At 39.6% G+C, this 21,274-nt stretch overlaps 1 protein-coding gene across 1 annotated transcript; it reads left to right on the top strand.

Annotated features, from left to right (window-relative positions):
* Positions 1–414: 414 nt before the first annotated feature.
* On the top strand, positions 415–20,032 carry abch1 (ATP-binding cassette, sub-family H, member 1). The gene is made up of 18 exons (XM_044053306.1): positions 415–459; positions 603–757; positions 2,341–2,448; positions 3,703–3,796; positions 6,281–6,355; positions 6,597–6,774; positions 6,916–7,012; positions 7,163–7,331; positions 7,845–7,945; positions 10,540–10,610; positions 10,778–10,827; positions 10,964–11,020; positions 11,366–11,436; positions 11,724–11,812; positions 12,572–12,675; positions 14,929–15,088; positions 17,385–17,489; positions 18,671–20,032. Exons 1-18 carry the CDS (start codon positions 415–417, stop codon positions 18,775–18,777), a joined length of 1,836 nt encoding a protein of 611 aa, XP_043909241.1. The 3' UTR covers positions 18,778–20,032.
* The last annotated feature ends 1,242 nt before the right edge of the window (positions 20,033–21,274 follow it).

The following is a 21,274-nucleotide window of genomic DNA, read 5'->3' as shown; positions in this document are numbered from 1 at the left end:
CAAACATTTAGTTTAAGTTAACTGTCAGTTATAGCAATCAATTTGAATAAGTTCATATTTTTTCACAATAAAAGCTCTGAACTCGATATGAAATCATTTCTTTTGTGAAGACCCGGCCACTGAGGCTGGCGGGCCAGGTTTGGCCCACGGGCCACCAATTGCTGACCACTGGTTTACAGGAAGGTTGCAAAAGGTGTCATTTTTCTTAAAAAAAAATAAATCATGTTATCTGTTCATTTATTGGCATTAAAATAAGTAGTAATATATGGATAATCTTACATATAGCCCCTTTAATAATGATAATGTTTGAGCGAATGGTTGTTTGTCTTTATTTGTTGGCCCTGCGATGGACCGGCGACCTTTCCGGGGTGTACCCCACCTTTTGCCCTATGCTGGCTGGGATTCATGCGGAGGATGAATGGGTGGATGGATGAGGGTCCACATAAGACAAAAGTTGTGGTACACCCTGGACAGAAAATAGAGACAAACAGCCGTTCACTCTCTAGTGAAATGGCTGTTTAGTGGAAGCTAGGTGTGCATCTGTGAGGTGAAGATGCATTTGCAAGTGCAACAACATTTTCACAAGTGTATTATTTCATCAGGATCTGGCGTTGTACAACGAGTTCACCATCAGCGACACTCTGTCCTTTTTTGGCCGAATCCACGGCTTGACCTCGAAGGAAACCCAGGCACGTATGGACTTCCTCATCGACTTCCTCGATCTACCTCAAAAGACCAGTCTGGTCCGAAACCTGAGGTAAAAACCACATTTTACACGTTTTACACCACCTTTGTACAGAGCCTGTTTTTTTGAAATGAGGTGAATGTGTTTTTCCACATCTGTGGACTTTGACACCTAAATTACACCCAGACAAACATTCAAACATTATCTGTTCCCTCCTCAACGGACCGTAAACCCATTGCCCATAAAAGTATAACAATCAAACCCACAAGTCATCACAAAAGTAGCCAAGTTTTCATTTAGGTGATGGTTATTTTGACCTCAGTAACTTTATTGTGGCTGTTACTGTTTGACTTTTTGTTAATTAATAATATGAAGTGGAACATATAGTACAGTTCATGTTGTCATTATCTTCTGTCGATCGCCTTCCTGTCATCCTCTGTTTTAATTTGCACAGCATAACATATGTATTTGTCAACGAACGCACATTAAAAATAGCATATTGGGCCTTTTTTTAATCATACTTAATTTGGATGAAGTTATTTTAGGCAGTTGTTGGAGGAAAAGTGAATATTATCTGCGGTTCCAGCTGACGCTTCACATCCCTCATGCATCACAAAGAACCTCCTGTGCCCTTCAAACCAGTTCTACTGAGTGGGCCATATAATATTAATGTCATATGTTGTGCAACACTCTGGGGGAGGTTTCCCTGTTGACAAAAAGGAGCAATTGTGTTTTATGTTATATACACTTTGCATAATCTAATTTGGTATTTGGTGTCTTATTTGTTCACGCAGACTATATTTTTGTGACAGTTGTCATTTTGACTTATGCTTTAGTCACTAACACAAGTGTTTATATCCAAACTAATGCAGAGGCATAGATATTCAGGTTACTGTCACAGAGGAGAACAAATACAAGCAAAGAAGTCTTCACCTGCTCCAGGGTTAGGGTGAGGCCCCACTCAGTGCCCGGGGCCTCGGATCTGTGTGATTTGCCCACGCCCAGAACTGATTGGCCTCTGTCCATGGATCTGTTATCTCTTGTCCCCCGGTGCCCTTGTGCCTCATTATTGATTCGTCATTCTGGTTGTTGTATATGAGTTGGTTCATATGTGTATGCTTTTGCTGTCATGTTATTGTTGTTATTTCATATTTTGTTCCCTCTTCCTTCAAGGTATTTTTTTTTTTCTGTGCTCGTTGTGTTTGTCCTCTTTTGTCTCTCTGTCACCTGTCCCTTCTGTCCCCTCACACCTCACATCTTTCAATGAAAAAACAACAAAAGGAGATTTGCAAGTCCTGCAAGATGAGGCATCCAGTCAAACAAATCACTGGACAGGACTACACACACTCCAAATTCCTTGATCTATTTCTTTACAAACTGGGATGGATCTGCTAATTTGTTATTGTAGAAATAATGTTGGTGAAGGGTTGGGGTTAAAATGTCATTTTCTCCTAAACATTCTTCTCTCACTTCTCATTTCCTCCTCTGTTGTCAGGCAGGTTTGTCCTACAGGTTTTGTCATTGCTACTTTCGAGTCCCACCACCTCCTCCCTGAGGGGAGAGAGCGACACGCATAGAGCGTATCACTATCACAACAAAAAGCTTCTGTGTTTACACGTGCGTTTTTTGTGTCTGTGTGTGTGTGTTGGCTTCAGCGGCGGTCAGAAGCGCAGGGTGTCTCTCGGCGCTGCTCTGCTGCAGAATCCAGAGCTGCTCATCTTGGACGAGCCCACGGTCGGCGTAGACCCTGTGCTCAGGGCTAAGTATGTACTGTAACACAAACACACAATGGTTTGGCATTCTTTGTGTGGACACTCCTAGACAAAATGCATTCCCCAGCCGCTTACCTTAACCTTAACCATCACAACTAAATGCCTAAAACCAGGTCACAAGGTCAAAATGTCCTCACAAAGATAGGTTTGCTTGGCAATTGGTCCACACAGCTTATTTAAGACATGTACACAAACACACATTTGGACAGCCTACACAAACCATTGTATCACCACTTCCTCAGAAATTAGCTTCTTCCTCATTAAGCCCAGGTTTTAGTCTCCATGAGGTCCTAACAAGGTCATTTAAAAGTTATAACATGTCACATCGTCTCTTCATCCTCTGGCATTATATAAATGCACTCAAGACGTTTCCTCATCACTATACTCTTCCTCAGAAACATCACGCTCAGCGTCTTCTGTAGTTACCACTGCAGATATTGTTTTGCGGTTGTGTTGAGAAGTCCTCACACAGCAGGGTCATGTTGTCGTGGTGTGTCATCACTGTTAACACCCATTCAGGTGCTATCAGCTCATCTAAACATCAATCATTATGGTGACAAGACCCTTCCTCTCAGCTCATTTGAACTGGAAATACATAAGTGGAGTCATGAGGACTTTAAAGGCCCTGTTTGTAACATATAACAGAGGGTATTGGCAGAAATTCGGTTGGTTTTTATATGTACTTTAGGGAGAGGCCTTGTTTCATGTCATTTCAAAGTTATGAACTGCAGGTTTAATCTGTAATCCTTTTGTAGGCAAACCAAACCAAAAGCTTTAAGCCAACCAGCTTTAATTTTCTGGCCTCTTCACTAAAGCTGAAGGTTGTCGTACAACACACGACTGTACTTTCAGTCATAAATTAAGCAGGCCACGGTTCCTCGTTTCCCATTGTAAGATGATTAATTATTAATTAAGGTATAATATAACTTCATACAGCAGATTTCCCAAGTGTCCACAGAAGGTGTTAAAGCAACTTGATAAATACATTAATAAACACGTACATCTGCCTACAGTAGCAGTGCAACATGGGAAACTGAAGAATCAACATTTGTGCATATGTTGTAGAAAAGAAAGACACAGAGCTCTCATTGTGTAATTGCCCCAAAAGCCTCATCAGATCACACAAAGACAAACTGCAGTCACTGAAGATATAAACTTTTCCGGACATTCAGAGATTTTTTTGGAAAACTCAATTAGCGCACGGGTCATTGTAAACTTGATTGGTTTCTTCTGACTTCTCTCCAGAATCTGGCAGCATCTGGTGGAGATTGTGAAGACGGGTAAAGTGTCCGTCATCATTACCACGCACTACATAGAGGAGGCCCGGCAAGCCAATGTGGTGAGATGATTGGGACATGCATGGAGATGTGCACACACACACACACACACACACACACACAAAGGGAAAAATGACACATGCACTCTTGAAGACTGTCAGGAATGCAGCCCCAAAATCAATAGCACTGCTTCCACACTAGTCCTCACAAACAATGAGGCCATTGATGTTTATTCTGTGTTGACATGTGCTGTGAAGTTAATTCATTTTTAGTCTGACAGGATCATCGATATCAATATCAACATTTTTCACTCTTTTTGGTTACAAATTCAAGTTTTTTGGTGATATAGCTTTTTAAATATATTTTATAGTTGCTTATTTATTGTCATTGATCAGTCACACTCTCATCATACAGCTAATGTGTATTAATCCCTCGTTTATAGTCCCCAACAAATAGATATTTTAGTCTTTCTTGAATAACTTCACTGTCCAGTTAGTTTGGGAAATGACTCAGTCGTAAAATTAAACATTAAATAAGTCATCTATATAAAGTATGTGTGGCTTATTTTACTGTTTTATTTAGGGATTTGCATTCTTTTGTAGTGGCTAGTCAAAGAGTGTTGACAGACTGACATTAATGCCATTTATTTTAACACTGAGACATGAGAAGAATGATGAGTAGAACAATGCTCGCCTTGTCCTTTATGTGCAGTCTGTGTAAAATAGTCTGTAGGTGGCACTGATACTTTGTTTATTCTGCAGACACATTGTAGTGAAAGCAGTGTAAATTTGACACTTTAAAACAGTCGAAAAAGACGTTTATTGGCATCATCTGATCATGATCCAATGTGCTGCACGGCCACTACGGATACTGGACCTTTGCTGCTTGTTAGTGAAATATGAGCTCAAAACATGTGCACAGTTTTACATTCAAATGCAGTGTAAGGATAAACAGAATGAGAAGAAACAGGAAGACATGTATACGTTGAAAATTTAAGTCACCAGAGAGACATTTTCAGACATTTACTGGTCAAAGAATTCAGCCAAAAATACCAGCATGGATTCATGTTAATGGTCTAACTAATGATTGGCTCAGCATAAATCCAGCCATGCTAGGAGTTTATTCATTGTTTCACCAGTAATCGTCTTTGTGTATAAAGCCAAGTGCTTTATGGTTTTGTTTCATTTGGTTAATTTGGTTAAAATAGTTATAGTGTGTCAAATTTACCAACATTAACTGGTGAAGTTGCATGTTGCAGTTGAATATCCCTCAATTTATTTATATAGTTCACTTGTTTATCCAGCCCCTGATATAAATAATATAGACATATCTTTAACTTCTGCTCAATGAAAAATACATTCACCTACATTTTACACATGTGACCTTTCAGGCCTTTGCACATTAACGGCAAAGCAAATAAATGGCACAGAATTATGAACTGCTGAGAAGACCACTTTTTTGTGAACAGTAGAACACTCAGCTGAAGTTGTTTTCATGAGGTATGCATTGTACAACAGTTAGGCTGGTAAATAGTGGGGACTGTGAGACAGCATAATTCAAGCTTATTCTCAAACTGCACAAAAAAAACCCTATAATTCATCCATCAGCTGTCATTTTGGCAGCTACGTTTAAACATAAAGCCTGTAATTCTCCAGTAAAACCAGTTTTAGAGCTTATGGAGCGATGTCTCTGTTCAGGGTTAAATGATAGGTGGACTCACGCAGACTGAGGATGATGAGGTGATTTCCCCCTCATTTGTTTCTGTCTTTGTGATTGTCGGATGAAGAGCGATGCACAGCAGAGGAATGAGTTTTACTAGGTCATGCTTCTGCGGCGTTTGATCACAGCGCAGCTGAAAACTCTGACCCACTAAAGAGATAGATGGGATGAGTTTTCTGTTTTCTTTTACAGTTACTCCACTCTTCTGTGACTGGCTGTTCCTGATGTCACATACTTTCCCACCATTTACTTATATTTGTTGTTTTGATTATCATCATCATAATCATATCATAATCTGTTTATTATATAACATTTTCAGTTCTAATGGTTGGATACATTTCCACAAAAACAAAGGCTGTTTAATTTAGGTGTTCTGGAAAGAAATCAGACTCTTGTTTGTAATATTTCAGCTCTACTGTATCAATAATACAAATATTTTCCTTTGTTTTTGATTATTATTTGGACTATTACTACTACAGCTTCACAAATTCAGTTAGGGTGTTGATGTGGTAGTCTTATGGCTGCCACTAATGATTAATCTTTCAGTTATTTTCTCGATTAACTGAGTAATCGTTTGGTCCATAAATTCTAAGAAAATGTTGAAAAATGGTGACCACTGTTTCTCAAACCTGGAAACGACAATGTTCTCAAATGTCTTGCTTTGCCCACAAACCAATTTTCTTTGTTATATGCAGCAAAAACCCTCAGCCTTTTCTGCATGAAACTCTTCTTGGTGTTATTGAGTATGGTGTAGATTTATGTGCAGGAACAAATGAACAAAAAACAACATTCAATTTTCTGCTTTTGTTTTTTTTTTTTTTCTTCAGGTCGGCCTCATGCGGAACGGCCACTTGCTGGCTGAAGGACCTCCAGATGAAGTCATGAAGATGCACAGTGCTACAGTGAGTAGTGCAGGGAGGAGACGTTGTTCATGGGGCCACAAAGACATGACCGTGGATTTAAATGATTTGTTGAAAACAAAAACAACATAGTTGTATTTTCCTTTTACAAATCGTGTGCTGCAGGGAGAAGTTTATTCTTGTCAAAAGTCAATCAAGAGACATTGTTTGTCTCATCACTTTAAAACTAAAACAACACCAGTATACAGATGCTCTGGGTTACCTGCATTATCTTCCCCTGCAGACCCTGGAGCACGCCTTCCTTCAGCTGTGTGAGAATTTGGATCAGGTCAGCTCGAAACGAGACTCCACTTCACAGGAAGCGTTAGAGAAAAGCCAGTCATTCGAGAGCGGGCGCGACGAGAGTCGACCCATTCTCGCGATTGGACCGGGAGCCGCGGAGGAAGTTCCGAAATATTCAGGTACAGATTTGAAAACATGCATCAGGATTATTCTTATCTGTTTTATTTCAAGTTTAAAATGGAAACATTATCTGAAATCATTACTGCATGGTTTAGTGTGTATATTATGCCACAAAACCAAGTCTTTTTGTGACTGAACAGCTGACTGGAAGGTAAGAGCCAAACACGTGATGCCAAAGTGGAGAAACATCGCTGCCCTGATGATCAAAACGCTGGTGCGGATGAAGAGGATGCCGGGGTTTGTCCTTTTTTAATAACATTGTATTATTACTTGAGAGTATGTGTAACATATATATCTATATCTATATAAAGATATAGATATAGATATAGATATACATATATATTTGAGAGTTTTCTTAAACCGTTAATCTCTCCTCAACGTTTGCAGCTCACTGTGTTTCCAGTTCCTGCTGCCCGTCATCCAGGTCTCTCTGATCTGTTTGTGTGTCGGAGGAGATCCAAAGGGGATCCAGGTCGCAGTCGTGAACAACGAGACCTCTTCCTCGTCTTACAGCCAAAGCCTGCTCTCCTTCCTGGACAACTCCAGTGTGGAACAGGTAGTCATTCAAACTGTGTGGGGGGGAGGTGTCGGGGATACTGATCAGGCAGCTTGTATTTACATTTATATTTACTGACCACAACTAAAGAGGAACCAAGTCGCTTCTGTATTGTTTTTGCTATAAATCACTAACTGGTTTCAGTCTAATAAAGGAAGTAGCTGGCTGTTCTCACAGTTGTTTCACATCGGAAAAATGTAAGGGTTTTCTCTGTGCAATATTAAAGATTTTGGTGTAGGCAAAGTGTCCAACTCTTAGCATCTCTATAGAAAATTAAAAATATCAGAAATTACTGGATCTGGCTTTCCTGTCCATTGCTGCTGTTAACATCCCCTGCCCTTTACCCAATAACGTCTGGCTGTATTTCAGTGATAGCTGTTGGAATAAAGAGCGATTTAACATTTCAGTGACAGCAGCTTGAACCACTATCACAATCACAATGTCATAACTATTGCAACGTAATCTAATGTATAATACCTACAGTGTATCATGAGTGTTGCTATTTATCCACAGGTGCCCCTGTCTCATTCCGAGGCCTTTGATGGGATCTATAACGGAGAGTACTGGGGCATCATTGGCTTTGGCAAGAACTTTACCAGCTACCTGACAAAAAGGTCTGTTTACCCTCTTTAGAAGTAATCATACTGTATGCAGTGTTACTGTGTGTTATTATTCAAAATCTTTAATGTACAAAACAAGGTTTCAAATGAAACGCTCTGCAAGAAACTGGGCTTTTATGGCTTTTGTGAAATAGTTAATTGAAGCACAAATCGATGCAGATGCTGATTCCATTTTTGCTTTGATTTTTTTTTTACGCCCACATTGGCAAATAAGAGGCAAATAAGAGGATCTTGGAGCTCACATGAAGAATTCCAGTCACTACAAATCCACTTAAAGACTAAAGCTTTTGTGTTTGTGACAAACATATGGTGCGTTTTAATTTAAGTGCTGGTCAAGATGGTATTTAATGTCATTATTATTATTCATTATCGTTCATGTTTTAAACACAGTCTGTAATAAATCCAGGCTAATGAAGCTAAATACTGCAGCAGCACAGAGTGGAAGTGAGAGAGTCATATTCAAATTTGAAGCTTATGCTTGTCACATGAAGTATTTCAGTTGACACAAATCCACTCCCAGACGGAAGCATTGTGTTTACACAGTAAACTAAATTGTCTAAATGTTAGCCAGCCTGATACTAAGTAGAACACGTGATTCGTGTGTTGCTTCTGAGGGATTAAAGAAGTCGTCAGAAGTATTCGGGTCAAGCAGTATTGATATGTGTGGGTCTAACTGTACTCAGTCTGGTGTCATTATGTAATAATACAGTAATACTGCAATGATTACAGTGAATTGTAAATGTGAATAAATCACCAGCGTTCCCAATGCAAACTAGAGACAGCACTGTAAAGAGACGAGGAAGTATAATCACAGAGTTAAGAAGAAAGGAGAAATGCCACATTTTCAGCCTGGATGTAATACACTCTTTACATGTGATTAGCTATAGTTTATATACTGTAGTTCACTTGTTTGAACACGATTTGGCCTTTTCACTACCTCGCTTTGTCTCAAACAGCTGTGTTCAGCTTTGTACTCGCTTCCTCATTTGACTTCATTTCACTGATAATATCTTTTTACCACAGCATGGACTTATTGTTAGGATTTGTTAATTACCGAGAACGGCTTGTGTGTGTCAAAAGCGTTTCCAGGTATCATTCAACTCCACAGTGCTCCAGTGGCGAGCCGGTGTGACACATGCACAGCATTCCAGCTACAGACACACAGACAAACACGATAAGCACACACTGTCGTTTACAGAGCATTTCCTACGAGCGATCAAGGAAAACTAGGTCTTTATTTTAAGGTTTCTGAGTCGAGCTTACTTCGCTCACACACATTTTTTGATACAGTTCAAACCACACCAAGTAAATAACACATCAGAGTCGCAATCATGTGAGGATGAGTCAGTCTTGGAGGTTAAAGAGCATGATTTGTTGGCTCAGGTGTGTGTACGTGCGTGCGTGCCTGTGCGTGAGCCATGTTTTGGTAGACAGTCTGGTCCTTCCTGTCCCAGACACACCTGGGCAGGTCTCAGATTAGCACAGGCCAGTAAAAAAAAGGCTTCTTTTTTTTCCCCTATTGAATCAGGAGCTGCTCATGTGACAGATCTGCCTGAGGAAAAAGAAACTTAACAACAACAAGGTGTCTGATCCTCTTAACTCCTTGCCATGTGAAACTAATTTGTCTAATTACAGTCACAATTTATAGAACAGAATGATTGGTCTTTATGTGGCAGATATTTTTGGCAGGTCACCTTAGGAAAAACACAGGTGTAAATAGTTATATAATTGATGGTTAATATCATTGAGCTTAAGTTTCGATCAGTCAGACAGAAAAATAAAGCGTCTTTTCGAGGGAAGAGCACAGGAAGTGGTCGAAACATGTCAAGGTAATCAAACATAAGCTCACTGCTGTTACCAAGAAGACAGTATGAAGCTTTTTGGCTCAGTTACATGGTTCATTTTTAATCGTATCAATAACACCTGTGCTTTTGCTGCTAGATGAAAAAAAAAGCCAAGCGAAACAAGACATGTTGTGATCGTGATTTAATATTCGCCGTGTAATTGATTGTAAACAAATGATGCAACACCATTCAAACATCAACAACTCAAACTATATTTTACCACAACGTAAAGAGGAACATGTTTCGTTTGTTTACATTTACCTTTAAAGAGAAAACAGAACAGATGAACAATAAAAAATAAATAAATGACAGCCTTTATGATTTGCTAATGTTGCTTCAAATTGCAACTTCACATACCTCTTCAATGATTATTATTGAAGACATTATTTACCTGGATCTAAAAAACACGACATTAGCACCTACTATACGTTTTGCACAGCAGCCCTTTTGACGTGTTTTAGCGGGAAAAGCTAACACAGGTGTTAATCGTCACACTAACGACGTACAGGTCAAGGCAGTGTGACAGTGAACCTGCATGCACCCTGACACAGAGGAAGCTAAGTGGAACTCAGTCGTCATTAACTTGATTACGTACACCTGTGACTTAAATGGCTGCCGTGCAGCTCACCCATTCCTCTCGTAGTTTTCTCATTTACAGTGATTGCCGTTTAACGTTGAGTGGATTCGATTTTCAAAAGTGGGGCGAGGCTTTTTCACATCATGACCGTGTTACTGACTCTACAGGATGCTCCAGCGGCATGTTTCTGAAGAAGTGGTGGATGGAGGATCAGTGCACGTCTGGCTGGACCACACAAGTAAGATACAGACAAATCCACTGTGAAATATTTGGATAAAGCAAAGAAAAATGACACATCATTTACACTTTACTCACATTATATCTCCATCATCAGCAGACTCTGTATCTGAGAAGCTGAAGTTTGTGATTTTTATTTTTATTTTTATCTTTTATTTTTTTTTCTAGATCGACAAATTTCCATAATGCTGCAAAAGAAGCTTCATGATGCTTTTCAGGTATAATATGTTTCCTTCTGGAGTCACAGTATGTAATATTTGGACAAATGCTCAATTAATATACACTTTTATCAAGTGCTCCATCACAGTTTCTTTTTTTATGTGTAATATAAATGCATTTGCTGACTGTCTTCAGGCCTTTGTGGAGAATAAGTTGGGCAGTATGTCATACCTGGCCTCCCTGCCAATAAAGGTAAGTTAAGAGCTAATGGAATGATAACAAATGCACACACACAAAAAACTTAATGTCGTGTAAATCAATAAAAACTCTATTTGTATAAAAACAATGTGAGTAAAACTGAATAATTAAAAAAAAGAAGTTGAATAAATGTATAATGCTGGAATCACAGGCCTTAAAATGATGTAAGATACCCAAGTGTAAGGCTAAAATGGGAATAAATAGACAAATAAATATATAGAAATTCAATCAAAAGCCAGATTAAAAAAAAGAGTATTGTGGAAAAACATCTACACTGTGTACACAACAATAAAAGTTCTACAAATGCAATTAAAACATTCTCTTGCTGTTGTCGTGTAGTTTGAGGAGCCCATCTATGGCAGCCAGAACACAGACTTCACTCGGTTTGTGACTCCTGGAGCTGTTCTCAGGTCAGTATCATGTCGGATGATATGAAACAGCTCTTCATTCACTCACAACACCTGTGTTTTTAAAAGCATGGTTTGTTTTGTTGCACTTCAAGTGAAGGCATAAATGTGTAATCATCAGGTGTCGTCTTCTTCTCTGTAATGTTGTATAACTACCTCCTTTTTTATTCCTTCCACCTCACTGTATAATAACTTATAATAAGCAAGTGTCTTTTCTCCTGTTTTTTTTAATTATTATTATTTGAACCTGAGACAATGTGTCAAAACATCTCTGAACTGTGTCCCTCCAGTATCACCTTCTACCTGGCTGTGGGTCTGACTGCTCTCTCCTTTGTTTTGGAGAGGAAGGAGGGGCTTTTGGACAGATGCTGGGTTGCAGGTGAGTGGTTCAACTCCAAGCCCAAGGACATGCAGATTGGAGTTAGGTGAATTGTGTGAGTGTGTGAGTATTTGTTTGTTTCTTTATGTTTGCTGTGGCACACTTGTCCAGGTTGTGCTCTGAATCTTGCCTAGGGAGAATAAATTAGTGTGGATCATGGATGGATGATTTCTTATTAGTGCAGCACGATAAACCGTATTGATTTTGGTTTTCTTATTCTAAATGCAAATGCACCACTCATCCCTAGGCATCCTAAGACACTAGGACACTAAATTAATACAATAAAAGGGCACTAAAAATGAGGAAATGATTATTAACTACTCTTGTGCCAGAAGTGTACAGAAAACACAAAGAATGATCTTTACATACAAAGTTAAAACAAAATATTCTGCATTTTCGTCTTTGAAAGTAATTTATTTTAATATTTCTAAAGGAGACAGCGAAGCCTTGTTGACAGACACTGAATCCAACCCAGTCAATAAATAATTTAAGTGTAATCAGAGCTATTACCAGCAGAGGGAGTAACATGATAGCAACTGAAATGGACTGTGTTCACTAAGAAGGAGACAGACAGCGGTTATGGTATTAATCATGTTTATAGCTTTTTAAAATGATTATTAACTCAATAGGCATTTTTGTGAAACATACTAATGTGTTTAAATGTCTGAAAACCATTTAGAATAAGTTGTTTTTTTTTATCAAATCCAAATCAAAACTCGGTGTGAATCTAAATTTCTGTGTCGGTGTCTCCTGTACCAGGCGTGAGCTCTTTGGAGACGATGCTGGCTCACCTCTTCTCACAGTTGTTCGTCATCAGCGTCCAGATCATCATGCTGCTCCTCTTCATCCTGCTCGTCTTCAAGGTTCGTGCTCCTGACAGCGAGCAGTAAAACTCGCAGCTGCACAGACAAACACAAACGCACGCTTTTCAGACGAGATGTGTCTTTATTGACTGGACACTCAGTCTTTGCAGCAACAAACGGAAGATCAGGGCAGAATGTAACGGGAGAATAACAGTTAAAAATAATAGGAAAAGAAATAGGTATCTAATGAAATACTGTTTACCTTTTTGTAAGGCCACAACAGGCAAAATGATGTGAAAATAAAACATCGTTATCGGGATATTTTCCGAGAGAGAGGGGGCCTCTAAAAGGTCACTGCATTCCTAATATGATTTGTTTTTTCTCTAATGTACCTACAGTACATTAGAGAGGTTTTTCATGATGTTATATATCAGTATACTTGTACTAAAATGTACATGTGACATCACACTGTAGATGAAATATGGTGTAAATCTTATATAATGCGCGTTGAAGGGCAGCAGGGTCATTCTTCCACTGTATGAAATCAATACAGGGAGGTAGAGATCAATCAGACAAAGACAGGATAGACATCATTTCTGTGAGTGTGTTCAGCTCTCCGTGTCCATGCTGCCATGGGCGTGTGCACTCATCAGTGTCTGAAATTGTGCATGTGTGTGTTAGTGGGTCCGTGTGTGCGTGTTAATTAAGGTACCGGAGTCCAAAGAGACCACCACTCCATAAATCACTTCCTGCCTTGGTTGTATCCAGGAATCACTGCTTGATCGCCACGACAACAACCTTGATTGCTGTGGCAACCGAGTGGTCATGTGGCCTCTCGGTGTGAGTCTATTTTTGCACGTTGTCAGGGGGACGAGTAGTGTCTTAACACACTGCATTTGTACATTCTCTCTCACACACACACACACACACACACACACACACACACACACACACACACACACACACACACACACACACGTTTTATTTTCCAGTTCAGGAAGTTTTGATTGAACATTTCTCGTTGCATTTCTTGTCTCAGTGTCTTTTTTTTGTCTCGTGTCCTCGAAAAGAGACAAGCACCTGGTTTTCATTTCACTTCTGTAACACTGAATATAACAGTATGGACAGTTTAAAAATAGATCAAACTCAGTTCATAAGAAACAAAGATACTCTTTTCTTGTTCCACACAGTTCTCTTTCTTCTCAAAACCTGGCACCTGCATTACCCATAATGCAACACAGTTTCTAACACTTGGCCTGTGATTCAAGTGCTGTAATTCTTGTAGCAGCAAATGTGTCCTTGTGCTGTTAATCTCCTGCAGGCTTTATAAGGTGTTTTAGCTACAGTTGTTTGCTCACTTCTTTCTTGAATCCACAACCCGAGACCTTTTTTTGTTTTTAATTTCTTTCATTTATGGTCTACATTTGTACCAGAGTGGACAAATGTGACATCACTTGAGGGACTTTATCATATTTTGAGAGAGCTGCCTCTAAACCACAGGTTGTATGTAAAAATTTATGTTTTTTTCTTTTCTTCCTGTTGCAAAATGAAATCCCCTTTTGTAGCTTTGATATTTGCTATGTAGTGCATTGTTTTCTGTACACTTCTGGCACAAGTGTAGTTAATAATCATTTCCTCATTTTTAGTGCCCTTTTATTGTATTCATTTAGTGTCCTAGTGTCTTAGGATGCCTAGGGATGAGTGGCGCATTTGCATTTAGAATATCATGACAAATTTTGTGAATGGAAATTCACAGACATCCCCATTTGGATGATAATCTGTCAATCACACTGATGTCCACTCATATGTAGCATGCTTTATTGTGTGTTTTCTCCTAAATGGGAACATTATTTACAACACTGAATTGACGTTAACTGATATTATCAATGCAGTTAGAATCAGGCTAGTTTTCCTATACACTTCCATTCAAAGAGGGTTTTTTTTGCAACCAGCGAAGTCGCCCTCTGGTGGCTAACTGCTATCTCTGTACTTCTTGGGCTTCACTTTTAAAACTGGAAAACTATTGCAGCTCTGAACTTTGCTGTGTAGTTACCTAGTGTTCTCTTGTATTGGTACACACCTGCAAACTTAAAAAAAGAAGAAGCTGCAACTGCAAACACACATTGTAGTAAGTATTTGAAAATTTGTAGAAATGTTCATGACAAAAAAAGCGGTTTTGGTCAGACTAACTTTCATCACCCCCTCTCTCTCACCCACTTTTTTCCCCAGCTTTACATGTGAAAATACCCATGACAATTCTGATTTTATTGTGTTTTCTCAACCCTCTCTCTCTCTCTCTGTGTGTGTGTACAGATGCCTAATGAAGGCTCATTGGTGCTGGTGATAATTCTGATTGTGCTGCAAGGCATCACCGGCATTTCATTCGGCCTCGTCATCTCTGCTGCAATTGATGACGAGCAGAGCGCCAACCAGACCGCACTGGGCATCTTCTACCCGAACCTCATCATCAGCGGTAGGCCTCTGCCACTGTTTACACACACAAACACACACACAAACGCACACAGTGTGATGCAATCTGTGTGAGTGAATAAGCAGTTGTAAAGTCCTGTAGGTGTCTGATTACTGGACCATTATTTAACCAGAAAAGCTGATTACAAGCTCTTTGATGTTGGAAACAGGGCGTAAGCCCATGTGAAGGTGGTGTGGATGAATTTCTGTCTGTTTGGTCTGGATTGGTTTACACCACCAGAACTTCAAAGGCTGTTTAAGGACTAGTGGGTATAATCCTCATGGAACATTTAAGCTAAATCAAGAGAATTGCAGAAGTGTATCCTAAAATGTACATTGTAGTTCATCACTTCATTCCCTTTTTAAATTTTTAGTGATGATATTAAGTCCAATCAGATATTTATTCTCTTCACCCTCATTGATTCTCAAGGGGTCATGGGAGTCCACATGGAGTGTTTTGTGGACACGGAAAAGGCTTATTATTGTGTCCCTCTGGGTGTTCTATTGGGGGTGTTGTGTGGGGGGGATGGCTTGTTATGGCTGGCCATCAAATCCCTGTATTGTTGGAGTCAATAGAGGGATTGATCTGCTTCTCTGGCAGTAAGTCAGACTTGTTCCCAGTGAGGGTTTTTTCCACCTGGGCTGCCCTTTGCCCCTGATTCTGTTCATAACTTTTATGGACACAATTTCTAGGTGCAGTAAGGTGGTGTAGGTGTCAAATTTGGTGACCCACGGATCTCCTCCCTGCTTTTTGCGGATGATGTGCTCCTTTTGGCATCATCAGGTTGTGATCTGATGTGACCTGCTTACACTGGTACAGTTTGCAGCAGAGTGTGAGGCGGTGGATGAGGATCAGCACCTCCTAAGTCTGAAGCCATGGTTGGTTGACACCACTCCGGGTCAGAGAGGAGTTCAAGTGTCTTGAGGTCTTGCTCAGGGGTGAGGGAAGAATGAAGTGGGAGATTGGCAGACAGATTGGTGGAGCGTCTACAGTAATGTGGGCGTTGAACTGGTCCATTGTGGTGAAGAGGGAGCAGAGCCAAAAGCCTAAGCTCTCAATACCGTTCAATCTACCCTCACCTATGGTCACGAGCTGTGGTTAGTGACCAGAAGGACGAGATCCCAGATACAGGCGGTGGAAATGAGTTTTCTCTGTGGGGTCAGCCTTAGACATCCAAGAGAGACTCAGTCGCTGCTCCTCCGCATCCAGAGGAATCAGTTGAGGGGCTTTGGGCATCTGCTGAGGATGTCTCCTGGCATGTCCCTCTGGTAAGAGGCCCCGGGCAGACCCAGAACACTCTGGGTCTCTCAGCTGACCTGGAAGCATCTCTGGATACTCTCAGAGGAACTAGTGGAAGTAGCTGGGGAGAGGAGTGTCTGGCCCAGATCGGGATAAGCGGGAGAAGACAAGAAGATTTATTTATTCAGGAGTGGAGCATATTAGATTTTTATTGCAAAGGAAAAACGTCACAAGTACAGCTAAAGAAAATAGAAATTGTATGTTGAAACACACGATATATATATGCAACATGAGAGAAGACTAAGACTAATTAAAAGCAAGATTAAGGAAGGTAAGACTTTGGAAAAATCAATAGTGAGAAAAAACACCATTCTAGGTCGTGGGGTCCAAAACAGTGAAAGTTGGTCTCCAGTTTTTTTTAAGTTTAAGAACCGATTTTTCTCAGTTTCACCTCTTAAGACACTATCTCGCATACAGTGAGGGTTTTGTGATAAATTCCAGGGTTATCATATGATGAGTATCCTTATTACTTTCTACTTTCTTGTATTCCTAAGAGTCACACAAAACAACCCAAAACAAATCCTTTGAAAATCCATCAAATCAAATCAAAAGTATTAAACAAAACAAACATTTTTGTTTGTTTGTTGTTGTCGCTTTGACCTGTTTCAAACAAGAAAAGCTCTCTTTACTTTCCACTTTTGTTTGTGGAAACAAGCGGGAACGTGTAATCCCTATGAAGTTTGTTTTATCATCATTTTGCATTTTACAATGTATAAAACAAACTAAAATAGTTGTTGTTTACAATGATGAGAAAGAAAACTTCCTGGTAACAAGGCAAACACAATCTGCTGTTGTAGATCGAATGACGTGACTGGATTCTCTAAATGATCTGTGTAATGGGATTGTTTTCACAAGTAATGACTCCAGGAAGTGTCAAATTTGAACTTTTGAAACCTCATTTCCTGCTCACTGAAAAAAAAAAAAAACACTCTTTTTTTTTTATCAAGCAGATGCAAATATAAATGTCCTCATGCAGTGTCTTCTCTGTCCTGCACTGCAGGTATCATCTGGCCTGTGGAGTGTATCCCGTATCCTCTCCGCTACGTCAGCCTGGCTCTTCCTCAGACTTATGCCTCTGAGGCCCTTCGCTGTATAATGTACAGAGGTAATGTACACACACACACGTTACACAACCCCCAGTTGTTTCATAACGTTACGATCGGCTTGAGCAAGTAGCTGGCGCGTGTTCTTGTCACCATGTCGCGTATACGTAACAGCAACGCTCGTCTAAATTATTAATCAGCGCTGGATCCCGTGTAACTTCACTTCCTCAGATATAAGGTGTAGTGGTTTTTGTTCCATCTCCCCAATCTTGTCTCTCCCTCTCTGGATTTCATCATCCTCAAACTGACGACAGCCTGAGCTCCCTCCATGTTACATGATACGTGCCAAGCACAGGAAGTCAGTGACTCTGTTTCCTGCTTGAAAACCTTATCATGGAGGTTCAGTGGTACATGAGACCCAGGCTTCTGTCAGCAGCAGCAGGATTCAATTTAGGGTATGCCTTTAAAAAAAAACCCCTGCTGCATTCACTGATTAGATTTCCTCGCACTTCATTGTCCCAAGCCACAATTTACGTCCATGTTTGTCCATGCATACAGTCAATAGGCTTCCAGATTACCATATAATTGGAGATGGCTCAATACTACTTGTTATTATTTGATACTGATACAGATATTATCCAATCTAGTTTTGATACTGGACTGATACTGAGTATGGTATCAGCTCGTCCCTAAACATCCCCGTACGCTGCCAAGTCATCTCAGTTTTCCACAGTGTCAAAACAACTCCCTCTCATGCAAGTTTAACATACACATTTGGATCCCAATCAAAATCTATTCATTTTTTTCCAGAATATTTTGATCAAATTACTTTTTGAGTTCATTTGCTCACAAACAAACAAACCATAACGTCCCTTCCAGAGGTAGTAAAGAAATCAATTCACATTAGCATAGGTGGAAAGTAGTGAATTACATTTACTCGTGGTACTGTACTTTTAGTTAAGTATGTTTTTTTGGAAGTAGTGTACTTCACTAAATTTTTTATCAAAAAGTAAACATGCTGGCCTGAATTTAAAAAGAAAATTCACGCACGGGAAACCTTGGCAGTGAATCATGAGGACAGATGAAAGATGAGTGCAGCTGAATGGTGAGGAAAGGTGAAAGGTGAGGACAGGTGAATGATGATGAGGACAGGTGAATGAGTTATGACTATGTAAATTGCAAATATGCACTAGGCTATTTTCTCACACAAACTGTGCATGTAATCACGTAAATGTGCCAACAGGTTGGGGTCTGTCCCGGATGATGGTGTGGCGAGGCTTCGCTGTCACCCTCGGATGGAACACTTTTTTCCTCATCCTGGCCACCGTCATCTTAAAGCTGAGGACATGATAGCTTCACACCAAGGAACATCCTTTATGTGCGTGGACAGAGGCGTCAGCTGACGCTCAGGAGACACAGACACACATACACACACACACACACACTCACTCACACGCTCACCCGGGCCTCCTGTCTGTGGATGCACCGAGGCAGGAGAGAGCAGGAGGAGGGGAGGAGGGCGCCAGTCTCCCCTAATCCAGATTATCTGTCTCGCACGCAAACACACACGTGGTCCTCAGTCAGTTGCCTGATCCTGCAACAGTTGCTTTGGCCTGTTCAAGTGTGGGTGAAATTTCAAATCAAGCTATACAGTATAAGTTAAAGTAAAAGTACACACTATGCACATGCCCAACGTCAGTATTTGCTCAACCGCAAATGTTTCACCAGGGCCGTGTCTAATCTTATAGTTTATTGTGCTTCTACAGCTTGTTGAAACTTTTCACCTCCAGAATGGTCCATGCACCAACTCAGGGTCCTGTTTTTGTGTCCGTTTGCCATAAATCTTAATGCTAATAGATTCTGCTGTGATACGCGTTATATAACATGAGGTGAGGCCTAAAGCAGTCAATGGTGAAGAAACACAGAGGAAATGTTTAATATATTCTAGGTTTTTTTGAAATGCTTATCAGACAGTTAAAATACATAGAGAAAAGTATGTTAATGTCATGTGTAAAGGCCAGAAAAGTCGTAGCACAAGAAAATATGAAGTCTTATTTTTGTGGTTGCTCCACAAGCAGAAGAGTAGATTGCTGTTGTTGCAATATTATTATATTGTGGGAACCCAGAATTGGCTATAAAAAGGTAGTATCTTTGCATCGTCCAGGAAATTCTCAGCCGTTCATGGCTTCCCACAACAACGATATTTCCTCTAGTGTCTCGCTTGTTGTATCTGTGCTCAGTTTTGTGTTCTTATCTGCAGGAAGTGGTAACCATCTCGTCTGAGAGTTACCAGGTGCTAAAAAAAACTAAAAAAAAACTGTGGACATCATTGTTGCTAGCTCAAATTGATTGCTTTTGTCTTTAGCTTGTTTTGTGCCTACATTTGCTGTGGGACTGAAGAGGAGGGGTGGATGTTGGTGGAGGGAAAGTATTAGTATTGCAAAAATATTCAGTATATGTATATTATTTTTGGATTATCCTCTACTTTGCGGGACAGAGTGGAGTGGAATTGAGTGAATTGATTTTTATCCCCCCCTCACATAGGTCATAATGTGCCATGTTTTTTTTAAATGTCTGCATCCATGCAAATGTATTTGTTTATATTGTTTTGTTTTGTTTTACACACAAGTGTTTCACATTGTTCATTTATTTTTTTGTTGTTGAATGAATCTTCTACCAACTGTATATACAAAGCACACAGACGAAGCTGTGATTGGATACGTGTCATCATGGAGATGTGCCTTTGTGATGTTGTGCTGTCTTCAGTGCAGGGAAAGGGAAGACAAATCTATACTAAACAGAGAAATGAGGAAAAAATATTAAATCTAGGCTACCGTGTAGTAAGGGATTGTAGTTTAAAGCTTGTGAGAGGAAAGAATTGACAGTTATTGATCTTCCTTTTTGTTAGACCAATAATTACCAGTGAAAAATTAGGCATTTAAATTAATGGTTTAGGAGAAACATTTTTAAAACACTTGTCCAGTCTTAAAATTGTGGGTCAAAATTGTGTAAAAGGTAATTTTTTATTTGCTTTTTAAAAAAATTGTACAAACAAAACATGGTAAATTGATCATAAGAGTGAAAAGAATAATAATAAAAGGAATACTGGTGACTGATTTTTGTTAATAAATAATTGATTATTATTTGAGACATTTTCTAAAGTGACATGACCACATTCAGTAAATAAGCTAAAAGAAAAAATCCACATTAGAAGATAAATATCACTCTTTGTGCAAAATATAAAGATTAAAGAGGATAGAAAAATTGTTAATATGAGGAAACGGCTTATCTGAGTTTTCCAAAAGATAACAAAATCTGTTATCTGTAATCCAACACCTCTTCTCATCACTTGCATAATCTTGTTATAAATGAATTAAATATAAACTATGTCTATAACTCAGAACCTTTGACAGCTTAACAACAAATCTACCAGCATGGCTTGTGTTTAGATGTGAATGCTCCCTCTCTCTCTCTCTCTCGTAGCCATGATGTTATGTGATGCAGTGTTGCTTAATGGATCATTTGCATGTCCATAAATGATGGATCTGATAATGGAGTATAAAACGTTATGATAGGTTTACATTATGATGGTACATATGGTATTATGTTAGATGTTGAATCTCTTGCCATGTAAATCTGCTGTTGTTGCTCTGCTGCTCATTTCAGAAGCAGGGGAGAGGCAGCTTCCTGTCATGATCACGCATGACACCATCGTGCTTTTAAATGGACTCTTGCTGCATTCTGCCAAACTGTAAAGATAAAGTACCTCTGTGCCTCACTCGACCCCCGTCACACAGTGTACTTTTAGAGAATACAGTAACTTTTGTTCAGCTTGTGAAATGGTTAT

Source organism: Solea senegalensis, linkage group LG20, assembly GCF_019176455.1.
Source record: "Solea senegalensis isolate Sse05_10M linkage group LG20, IFAPA_SoseM_1, whole genome shotgun sequence".
NCBI classification, from domain to species: domain Eukaryota; kingdom Metazoa; phylum Chordata; class Actinopteri; order Pleuronectiformes; family Soleidae; genus Solea; species Solea senegalensis.
Note: the sequence above shows the minus strand (reverse complement) of the source record. Positions and strands in the feature narration are given on the sequence as shown.

What these genes read in the sequence shown, in the direction of transcription:
- abch1 (XM_044053306.1), top strand. Translation starts at nt 415, where the DNA reads ATGAATGGGTGGATGGATGAGGGTCCACATAAGACAAAAGTTGTG. An exon ending in AGGCCCGGCAAGCCAATGTG is followed by an intron (nt 3,797 to 6,280) that starts GTGAGATGATTG and finishes TTTTTTCTTCAG; the next exon opens with GTCGGCCTCATGCGGAACGG. An exon ending in GGACAGATGCTGGGTTGCAG is followed by an intron (nt 11,813 to 12,571) that starts GTGAGTGGTTCA and finishes CTCCTGTACCAG; the next exon opens with GCGTGAGCTCTTTGGAGACG.